Source organism: Vicia villosa, linkage group LG5, assembly GCF_029867415.1.
Source record: "Vicia villosa cultivar HV-30 ecotype Madison, WI linkage group LG5, Vvil1.0, whole genome shotgun sequence".
Lineage (NCBI taxonomy): Eukaryota > Viridiplantae > Streptophyta > Magnoliopsida > Fabales > Fabaceae > Vicia > Vicia villosa.
Window position 1 is genome coordinate 15,393,080 of NC_081184.1, and position 11,833 is coordinate 15,404,912.

Here is an 11,833-nt window from a genome sequence, read left to right on the forward strand (position 1 = left end):
TAAATTTTTATTTATACCAAAAATATTTTTGATTATTGATATGGAGTATCTTACTCATTTTTTTACCAGAAACAAATTCATGCAAGATCCATAGAGAATATCCTTTAATAAACCCTTTTGTTTTATTTTGAGAAAAGAAGTTCTCAGTATTTGATCGTGCCTAGAATATCAAGGAATTGAAGATCCAATAGATGATCTTCATAGACAATTAATGAAATATTCTTTTTAAACATTGTAACAAGTTTTATTAAAAAAAAACTAGTTTTTATGATAAATGAGATAAAAAAAGACGCTAGTTTTTGTAAATAATAAAGGTGCAGAAACTGGGATTCGAGTCCATGCCATAATCAACCTTTACCTCGGTGTTTAAAAAACTGAGGTGTTAAGTCATTATTTTTCATGACGCTCTTCGTTACCTCGATTCTTTTGCTGAGGTAAAATGCATTTCGCGTTCGACGTTAGAAGCGCTTTTTGTAGTAGTGTTATTTTTATATCCGACAACATGGATCTAGTGATGTTGATGAATGATGGAGAGGAAAATATGCTCAGATCTAACGTTGGTATGATGTGTAAAAAGATATTTTTCTAAGGAATATATTCAAAGAAACAAACTTCATCCATACTCCCAGAGAGTGTAATGGTTCGAAACATAGATTAGTTAGGGTTTCGGCTACTTCGAGTACTAGTGAATGGGCCAATAGTAACTCTAATCGACCTAATGGTCCAAATCGTAATATGATTGATCAATAGTAGTTAATCTATTTTAGTCACAAAAAGAAAGCTCAAGAGATATCGAACAAAGATCTAAACTAAAATTCAAAGACAACAATAGCCTTCAAAATCACATCAAACTACTAACACATCTATATTAAACTAGTAAACTTTACTTACAAAGAGTACCACAACTAAACTCATCACCAAATAACACCATTTAAAACTAGAAATTACCATAAAAAAGTTAAAAAAAACTCCTACTCAAAAAAATTCATCGACCGTAAAGTCAATATTGACTCTTGATGATTGATTATAAACTTTTAAGTATTGAAAAAAATTAATTAATTTTTATTTTATTTTTATTTTCTCTTAATTAAGTATTGAAATCATTATCTTCGTGCCGGTCGAAATACTAGTAATTGTCAAAGGAATCACAAATCAATTTATAATATTTGTTTTTCATAAGAAAAAAGGAAACTTTTGTTAGAAGAAAAACACAACCAAACAAGGGGCCAAGTCAAAACCCCTAAAATTTAGGGACATCAAACTTGTCTCGCAAGAAATTGATAGCAAGTTTTAAAAGAGTTGCAAATAAAAAAATGGTTATATGCATAGAAAATTAATATTATATTGTAATTTGATTTAAATATAACTAAAACAAATATACACCATCAAGGCATACATGAGATTTAATTATTTAAATTATATATAAAAAAAAGTCCATAAAACCTAGAGTCCGTATGTTTTAATATAAAAAAGTAGATTTTTTTTTTTATTTTTTTAAAATATTAAAAGTTTTTTTTTAAAATTCATTTTTCAACACTAACAAAACTAACATCATCATCGTCATTATCATAATCCTCTTCTTCATAAAACCTCAATTAATGAATCACAAGGTTTTATAAATTAAAAAATTAATTTTGACATTATTTATTTAAATATACATTATTAAAGATAAAAAAAACATTAAAAAATACAATTTTTTTTTCAATAATACATTTAAAAAAATAATTTTGATTGAAAGCTATTTAAAATAGTTTTAAATTTAAGTAAATTTTTAAAATTTTGATATCCAAAAAATTAATAGCAAAAAATGAAATAAATAAAATAATATTTTTTGAAAAACTATTTTATCAATTTTTTTTAAAAAAAATTTAATTTTTTTCAAACAAAATATATAACAATATAAAATTTATTGAAAAAAACTTAAAAAAAATTATAAATCCTCAATCAAAAAATTGTCTAATTGCTTTGACACAAAGGATATCAAATATAAAATATTAAATTAAAACTGTGAAGAAAAAAAAAACGATTTATGTGCGAAAAAAATATTCTCTATCATGGAAAAAAGAAAAAAATCCTAAAACACGTCTCTATTCAAATCTGAAAATCCATCATTTATTAAACTTTTTTTCTCTTTAAACTATATATATAATTAAACTATATATATAAAACCTCAATTAATCAATCACAAGGTTTTATTTTAATCCATAATCACCATCATCATCGTCGTCGTCATTATCATAATCCTCTTCTTCATTCTTCTTCATATTCATACCATAACACTAACAACAACAAAACCAAATCAATCTTCAAAATCAAACCCTAAAACTCGAAAATTCGAAACTCTCCAAATCGTTCCCATCGTTCAAACCACGATCCTCAATTCCGAATTTCCGAATTCGAGTGTTGTTAATTCATTCGTAGCTGAAAATTCGTGTTTTAGGGTTTTCGATTTCGAGCGATGGCTCAAGCGCCGCCGGGACGGAGCAGTAGCAGTAGAGTGATCGGAGATTATGTAGTTGGGAGGCAAATTGGAGCCGGTTCGTTTTCGGTTGTGTGGCATGCGAGACACAAAGTTCATGGAACTGAAGTTGCTATCAAAGAGATCGCTACGTTGAGGCTTAACAAGAAGTTGCAGGAGAGTCTCATGTCGGAGATTTATATCTTGAAGAGGATTAATCATCCGAATATTATATCTTTGCACGATATCATTCAGGTTCAATTCTACTTTTTTTGAATTTTTTGGGTTTAACTTTACTAATTTGTTTGTTTGTTGTGTAATCTAATGTGATATTGATTAATTTTTATGATTTATAGTGTGTAACTGGTGAGTTTATTACTAAAGTCGTTGTATTTAAGGAAAAATTAGTAGTTAGATGAGTTTTTTTTTTTGAATATATAGTAGTTAGTTTGTGCTTTGTTTTGATTTAACTGTTTTGAGTTTTAGGGTTTGTAAGTAGGTTTTGACATGTAGTTTTTTTTTTTTTTTGGGTGAGTAATGCTATTTTAGGAGGTTTAAACTTTAAACGGTGTGATGAGTTTGTTTGGTAATTTTGAAAAAGGAATCAGTTTTTTTGAATCTTATTATTGTCTCTGGTGCAATGTTTTGCTGCATAATTGAATTGGGGTGCTTATGATTGTTAAAATGCCGAGGTTGAAGCTTGGTTTAATTTTGGGAATAAAGAGATTTATACTAAAAGTGAAGAGGGCTGTCTTTGAGGGTGTGCAAAGCAGCCTACCGCATAGGGCCTCACACGATTTCATGATTAAACAATGGCAAAAAGAGCCCCCATACACATATTCCGTGGTTAATTTATGGGTAAATACAGCCCCTTATAAAAATTTCACGATTCAACTGAAGCTAACTTCAACTTCTTACACAGGGCCTCCTAAAAGTTTAAGTTTTGGATGGCTCTGGTTTTGAGTATTTGACAATGAACTCATGTTAGTTTAGTTCTAGATATCGCACTTGGGCCATGGAAGGTTAGGATGGTATAGTTTAACTCAAAGTTGAGTAACCTGAAATTGGCTCTGGGCTGGATTTATTTTGCATTAATGACAGATTATATATGGCTGTATACTATGATTTATGATTTAAGTATTTGGATTCATTCTTTTTGTTTTCTCAACCAAAATGGTAGGGGTTTTGACTCAGAATTTTAGCTCTTGTGAATAAATTGTTATATGTTTGAAGTTAAGTGCGAAGCCAAATGAAAGTTTCTTTGATTGGTGAGTCAAAAAAGTTTCTTCTTAGTAATGCTATTAATTTTATATAGGCTCCTGGGAAGATACATCTTGTGTTAGAGTATTGTAAAGGGGGAGATCTTTCTATGTACATTCAACGGCATGGAAGGGTACCGGAGGCAACTGCAAAGCATTTTATGCTTCAGCTTGGTATGTTTCATTTGTTTATAGCTATGTTTTGTTTTTATGTTCTTTTGATAATAAAGGAGAATTCTGTGTTACAGCTGCTGGCCTTCAAGTTCTTCGGGACAATAACCTTATTCACCGAGATCTGAAACCACAGGTATCCTAATACTTAAAAGCATAGATGTGTGTTGATTGTTTTTCTTTTTTTAGTTCATAATCCTTCCTACCCAATTCCCATTTATTTTAAAATATAATTCTTATTTGAAAGTAGCATTTTTGTTGTATCTAAATATTGGTAATATGCCTATCATCCTTGAAACAGAATCTTCTTCTCTCCAGAAATGATGAGAAGTCAGTTTTGAAGATTGCTGACTTTGGATTTGCAAGGTAGCCTAATTATTTCTATTTAGTTCACCTTTAATACCCCAAAAAATTATGAAAATCTCACAAATGGCCAAATGTTTCAGAATTACTATTATATTTTTGCGGCTCAATATTTTATTTAAGATGTTTCGTGAAAGCATATTTTAAATTGATTTATTTTGAAATTACCACAAGTTGCTAAATCTTTGAATTGTGCATCTACTTACAAATTAAACTACCTTGTTTGCTTTGACTTTTTTTCGTTCTGTTTTACGTGTTTGTTTGTTTGTTTTCTTAAAAAACCGTGGGAATTGTGTTTGAAAAAGGCTTTCTACTCCTTTCTATAATTTAGTTACTAAAGCATCAGTTTCTTTTTGGGCAGATCTCTGCAACCGAGGGGCCTTGCAGAAACATTATGTGGTTCACCACTTTACATGGCTCCCGAAATCATGCAACTGCAGAAGTATGATGCCAAGGTGATTCTTAATTTTTAAAGTCACCACTCATCATATTAGAATTTCTAGAGATGTTAATAATGTAATTCATAAATGCTATAAGATAGAAAACTACGAACTGATTGTGGAATCTCAGTTTCTATTTTGATTGAAGAATACAGTTAGTTATTACAATAGGTATAGATCCTATTTATGGAGAATCTAGGGAATAGGAGGTTACTGGCTGTGGTCAGTGAGTTAGTTACAACCTGAATTACCTAACTGCACCACAACAGATTCAGTTAAAGAGTGTAACAGAATCTCTTTGGAGGAGTAATCCTGTATGTGGGTGCAGGTCTATTGCAGTGAACTCTTCACTAATCTATTCTTTAATACATCAAAACAACAAGCATTCATTGTTGGTTTACTGACTGACATGTGTCAGTCAGTTAGTTACAACCTGAACTGCCTAACTGCATCACAACAGATTCAGTTACAGAGTAACAGAATCTGTTTAGAGGAGTAATTCTGTATGTGTGGGCGCAGTTCTATAATTTTATTGCAGTAGACCTTTCATTAATCTATTTAATACATCAAAACACCAAAGAGCATTCATTGTTGGTTTCCATCGTATTAATCCTGAATTAAATACGCAGGCAGATCTCTGGAGTGTTGGAGCAATCTTATATCAGTTTGTTACAGGGAAAACACCTTTTACTGGAAACAATCAAATCCAGGTATTTGAATTGAAGCAATTGAGTTTTTTTCTTCTTCTTTTTGTGTGCAAAAAACAAAGCATTCTTCACTGATTTAGTTGCTGTTATCTGTATTGTAGTTTTCCAATTGGGTATGATTCTTTTGGCATTCTTAGATAGCTTACTGTTGTAATCTTGAACTCTACAGCTACTACAGAATATTATGAAATCAACAGAATTGCAATTTCCACCTGATAGTCAAGGTTTGTGTTCTGAGTGCAGAGATTTGTGCCAGAAATTACTACGCCGTAATCCAGGTATATTTTGATTTCTAATAGATTGATGTTTGGGACATGAATGAAGTGTGAAATCTGCAGACCTGTTTAAGATATTTAATGGTAGCCCCGACAATTATTTAACCCTGGCAATTATTTCATCCAAACACTCTCTACTCTAAGATCATTACCCATTCCTATGAAGTAAACAAAGATACTCAATATTGATAAAAAAAACAAAGATAGTCAATTATAATTTCAATTATGTTTTAAAATATTTTATTATATTCTACCTGCAACTGTTAAGGAGAGTTTTATGATTCGAGGAAGGGTGATGAATTTGAGGATTGATCCTAGACAATTAACTGGGGATTGTGGGATGATGTTTATGAAATATTCTTGTAATAATTCTCTGTTTCTTGTACTAATTGATGGAAGTTTTCACATTTGTGCTCCAACCTACATTAAATAAAAACCTCATTCTAATACATTTTTTTTAAAATTTTTAGTGGAACGTCTAACTTTTGAAGAATTCTTTAACCACCCATTCCTCAATCCAAAGCAAAGAGAACAGGATGAATCATTAAGGTAAAAGGGAAGGCATTTAGAATTTATGGTATCATGGTTTTTTAGTTTCAAGACATAAATTTCTTTTGGTTTGTAGGAATAAAAGCTCTTCAAGGTTGGTAAGTGGGTTCTCTTCAACAGTGACCGATCCTTTGAGAAGAACTGAGGAAAATTATCAAGAGGATTGCTTACCTTTCATTCTAGATGATGAATCTAGTAGACCTGAAGGGAGTACGTTGCATTCAAAGAAGAAGTCCTCCATGAAGTCTACCTTTGGATTTGATCTAAATGCCAAACTAGAGTCAACTTCCATTTCTAATAATGTAACTTATGCTTCCAGATATAATAGTGTAACACAAAGACCTGAAATCACTTCTAAAAGATTGGACAACCATAAAATTTCAGGAAGAAATCTCACCAATCCTCTAGGATCACCAGACAAGATATTTGCAAACCCTTATCCAAAAGGTATCAATACTGAACTGAAGTTTATTTTTTCCATTTCTGTTTTTCACGGTTAGATTTAAGACACATCTTTCAAATTCTATATAATAATGCTTCTATTTGTTCTATGAAATTGGCAGTTACAGATTCACTTGAGAATATTGATCAAGAATATGTTCTTGTGTCTGGCCCCCCTATGGATGTTTCATCTTCTTCAGCAAATGCTTCAAAGCCCGGCCATTCCTTCTTTAGGACAGGTAGTTTCCCCCAAGAGTCTTCTAATACAATCACTAGATTGAGTGGCCCAATGCCAATCGTTGGTGCATCTACCAATAGCATGTGCCAAATTGGAAGTTCAGGTAGTCAGGACTCTGCTCCTGGGACATCACATGGATCAATGGATACAGCTGATGAACAACCATCAACTAACTGTATGACAAGGGTGAAATCACTGCAAGATTATGCATCTGCCCTTAGAGAATTAGTTGATGAAAAGGTAAATGTTGCTTAAAAACATTGGTATATTTATCTTATACAATACAATGACCAATTTTATTTGTCAAAATTTCACCGTGTCTCTGTTAGAGCATTTAGAAGCTCTCTGATTACATGATCTTTAAACTTATTAAACTAATCAGAACATTTTTGTGGTCAAATATTGAGTGATACAGTATATTTCATATAAAGGATGCATGCATTATAGATAATAACCAATACAACTGTTTGGTGCTTTCCCCCTTCCCATCTGCTCAAGAAACTTGTGATTGTTGCAATAAACTGTGTAGGTGTTGGATAGTTCCTGCAGTAATCAGTATGCATTATGCACTGTCTACTTGCCTGTTTAGAACTTTTCCTTTTGGGGAATGATTCAAATCCTATTTCCTGTTTACATTTTCCTTTGACCTTTATGTCTCTCATACTGCTGTCTTTAGCATTGCATGAAGTAGTTTTGCTTGAATAAAATTGAATTTGTTATTTTTGTCATAAAATTCATAATACTAATATTTCTTATTACTCCACCTCTATCTTCCCCTCCAAAACAAACTTATAAGACTGTGGCAAGAAAGCAGTTAGAAGCATTTTCTATTGAGCTTGTGATTCTTGCCATTTGGAAGAAAGCACTGCACATGTGCCATACACAGGCTGCCTCCGCAATGGAAGGAAGTCCAAGTCAAGAAGCTTCAAGATATAGGAGGAGCACCAGCAAGAAGCTAGGTAGTCCCGATTCAGAAGAATGTCTTGATGAAAACACCCAAGGGCCGAAAGATTTATCATCTGAAATTGAAAGTGGATTTTTGAGGGAGTTTGAGCATGCCCAAGAACTTGCCAAGACCATTAAGCCTGGTAAAACTTTTATATTTTTCATGAGCGGAATGCTAGTTGACTTGCTTTCTTTTTTTAAAATTAGCTATCTTTTGCACCAATGTTTGTGGACTTATCTTCAGCGAGATAAATATTTTGGTTCTCTAATAAAATATTTTCTTTTTCATGCTTGCGCTGTAATGAAATGATTTTTATATTTCGTTCTATATTTTATGAGATTTAAACAATTTTATATCTCTCCTGTTTGCAGGAAATACAGAGATGCCAGATGCAATGGAAACAATATTTCAAGCCGCCCTTGGTTTTGGGAAGCATGGTGGTGTGAGTATTTCCTTCTGCATCTCATTTTTTTCCATTTTGGACTGGGTTTTAAATGAGTTTTGCCACATCACTTTTATACACAATATAGGATATCTTAGATATTTTGTGAATGAAAAACTGATAATTGCTCATATTGTTGGCAGGTCGAAGAGCTCTTGGGTAGTACAGAAAGTGCATCTACATTGTATTCAAAAGCCGTTCGTCTATTGGTTTTCCTTCTAGTGGAAGGACCGTCCCTGATTCTCAACCCTCCATTTTCATTGACAAAATCAGACCGTTACAGGCTTCGGAATTACATTGATATGCTTAATATCAGAGAAAGTTATACAAGGTCTCAGAGATCGACACTTCCAAAGGGTGATGATAGTCAGGGCATCTTTAAGGAAAAGTTTTAGAGCTTTAGCGGTGGTTATTCGTCTCCTATTTTTACACGTTAAAATTATTTATTTGTACAGTTATTCTTTGGAGGGGAAATTGGAGATGATGCTGATAGAATTTTAACCAGCTCAACATAGTTGTAAATTTCAACATTTCTGTGACTAGAATGATCAAATGTGCATTCCATTATTTATGCTGTTTCATTTTGTCGTAACGAGCTGTTATATGCAAGCATTAAAATGTATGGTTTATATGAATATCAGAACCATATTATGAAACCATCGAGGTTTAACGTAAGTGGTTGGTGTCCGATTTTCGGATACCGAGTTCGACTCGAATTAATAACAAAAACCAAATTACAGAAACATGATAATGCAGCTGGCCACAGCTAGAGGCCTAACTTGTGGCGTGTAGACATAATATAGTTCAGAAGTTTAAACAATAGAAGTTGGATTTGGCTTGTGAAGATTGGAAAAGTGTAGTGTTATCTATGTCAGTTGGAATAACTTGGAGAGGAAGAGAATAAGAATGGAAGACAGGTTCTTAGTACGTTTAAGGAAAGAAAAGGTATCATCAGAGTGATTCCTTTACATCCTTTTGTTTCGTATCATATATGAGTTTTGTTATTGTGAAAATATTGTGACTTGTCATTCTTATTACATGACGTGACATCAACCACTTGGGATATTTTTGGACCAGCTCAATGCTTAGTTACTCACTTTACAAATTTTTTGACAAATGATTAAAATTTTGGTAAGATGATGTCACACATAAGAGAGCAATTTTTGTTATTAATAAAAAAAATATCACAGTCCATTGCTGGGAAACTAAACAAAAAGAAACCTTAAAATGGAGGGGAAAATAACTAAGTTAATGGAATAAATTAAAATCATTACAAACAAAATACATGTATTTTGTTACGTTGCATGCTGAATTATAATACAAGTAATAACAAGTTGAGTTGATTACACAAATGGGGATGTAGCTCAAATGGTAGAGCGCTCGCTTTGCATGCGAGAGGTACAGGGTTCGATCCCCTGCATCTCCAGATTTTTTTTTTTGACAATTTTTTTTTTGTTACATGATTGCATGTGTATTGTACGCTCGCTTTGTTTTCACTTTTCATAATTCAATGCACACACCATAGTTTTTCCATGTGAAAATTAATGCTCACACATTATAAGTTCCCTGACTAAAAATTAAGTTTCCAATGACTATTCTTATTTCAATAAAGCTGGGATTATGTGATTTTAAAGAGAATGGTGGAATTGGTTGTTTAACTGCATAGCAAATTAAAAGTTAGATTCATCAAAAATGATGAACATGCAAACAAATTCATAATCTATACATGCAAACTGCCCCACGTTTGAAATATCTATACATCCTAATCTATAATGTTGACGACAACAGTCATTGAATTAATATGCACTGGATTGAAATTAATTTGTTAATTTGAATCAAATAAATATTGCAATAAGATGGAAAATCAAAAAGTTGTAGAAAATGACTAACTAAACACCACGTTAAGATGACAAAATCATGAAAATCACTTATCAAATACTTGACCAAAGAAAAATCACTTATCAAATGAAAGAAGTAACAATTGATAGGGTGATTTAGGGTAAAAAAATTGACTCTAAACTACTTTGAAGGAAAAATTAATTTAGTCAATTTTTTTGATGTTTGCTTCATCCTCTTGTTTTGATTCATGAGATGAGTAAGAGTCGTTGTTTTCTTTTGCGATGATTTTTTTTGTATTCTTTTATTTCATTTTAAACTTTGTTGTTTTGCATAATCTCTCTCAATAATATTTAGCTCCTTGTTATTATTTAGCTCATCCATACAAAAATAACAACCAAACTTTAATAATTGGCATCCTCATGTTTCTATATTGTATTAGATTTCCAACACCAATTTTTAAACATGATTATTAGATTTTTTTTATTTATAAAAAGGCTCTAAGAGTTTCCAAACTTGATGGTCTCTTTTTCCTCTATGAGTAGGCAATTCCACAAGCGAAGACTTTGCTAACTGTCCAAATCAATCTAATGGTTGACTATGATTCACACTTTCAATTGCCAACTGTTTCTCCTATTTATAAGGAAAAACACACCATTTCTAAGGTATTCAAACCAGTTCTCATTCATTCTTAACTTTTCATTACTATACTGACTTGAGCGTTGAAGTGCTAACATTAAAGGCCAGTCCCTCTCTATCTATCGCATGAGAAGTTCCAAACCACCATAACAAGGTGTGAATCTTCACTCACCGATCAACTCAGGTTCCACAACTGAACATATTGTTCTAGGCTGTCCATAAGGTCCAAAGGGAAAACACCTAATAACAAAGTCAGAGTGATAAAGTGTAGAACACGTGGTCTATTTTTCCTCTATGAGCATGGAATTTCACATGCAAATACTTTTCTAACCATCTAGATCAATCTAAAGGATGACTGTGATCTACGCTTTCAGTTTCCAACCACTTCTATACTTATAACGACAATCAAGTGCCACTGATGCTGAAGTAGCCAAAGATCGGCCACCTCTTCCTCTGAGAATGAATGATCAAGTCCTAGTAACCTCTCCGTCCATTCCTTCACTACACGATCATGTCAAACCTAGGGAAAGTCAAGGAGCATTCTAGCCTCTTCTGTTCCTCGAATCTGGGCCACAATTCTACTAGAGCAAACATTTGTTCAGACCTCCACCATTGTTTGTCTTTCTTGGTCATGCGGTGTTTCTAGAATTTCAATTGTTATAGAATAACCTCGGTGTGCAGGGAGTGAATGATCCAGTGAACAATGTTTACAATATTGTGCGACAACAAAATTCTCATACCTTAGCAAAAATAATATTTAGAATTGAAGAGAGTCTGCAACATACCTATCTGAGGAATAATACCATGCAAGAAGCGACGCTGCAAAAGAACCAAGCCGTTATCTCTAATCTGGTCCCAATTTAGGAAACAACACACCAAGAAGAAGTCTAGATGTCTCTGAGCGTTGCCAAATTCATAGACACATGATTCATTCCCTTGATCTTGAAGGGGGAAGAGATCTCCATACTCCTCTAGAAGTTTGTCGCCCTCGAAAGAGGGAAAGATATCAAGAAGATGCTCCAGTCCCAGAGTGAAAGAAAAACCTCCTATCTACTCGCATCCTTAATAT

The 11,833-nt window shown here is 32.6% G+C and overlaps 1 protein-coding gene and 1 non-coding gene across 3 annotated transcripts; both read left to right on the plus strand.

Annotated features, from left to right (window-relative positions):
* Positions 1 to 2,190: 2,190 nt before the first annotated feature.
* On the plus strand, positions 2,191 to 8,870 carry LOC131601387 (serine/threonine-protein kinase ATG1c-like). 2 transcript variants are annotated; one of them, XM_058873188.1, is made up of 13 exons: positions 2,191 to 2,713; positions 3,774 to 3,891; positions 3,966 to 4,024; positions 4,190 to 4,254; positions 4,613 to 4,706; positions 5,321 to 5,401; positions 5,568 to 5,676; positions 6,144 to 6,222; positions 6,299 to 6,669; positions 6,786 to 7,141; positions 7,698 to 7,989; positions 8,219 to 8,289; positions 8,433 to 8,870. In XM_058873188.1, exons 1-13 carry the CDS (start codon positions 2,459 to 2,461, stop codon positions 8,682 to 8,684), a joined length of 2,202 nt encoding a protein of 733 aa, XP_058729171.1. In that variant the 5' UTR covers positions 2,191 to 2,458; the 3' UTR covers positions 8,685 to 8,870. The 2 variants fall into 2 exon arrangements, with proteins under 2 accessions (XP_058729171.1, XP_058729172.1); XM_058873189.1 differs by lacking the exons at positions 2,191 to 2,713; positions 4,190 to 4,254 and having other exon boundaries at positions 3,811 to 3,891.
* Positions 8,871 to 9,642: 772 nt separating this feature from the next.
* On the plus strand, positions 9,643 to 9,715 carry TRNAA-UGC (transfer RNA alanine (anticodon UGC)). The gene has a single exon. It is a non-coding gene; the product is annotated as a tRNA-Ala (tRNA).
* The last annotated feature ends 2,118 nt before the right edge of the window (positions 9,716 to 11,833 follow it).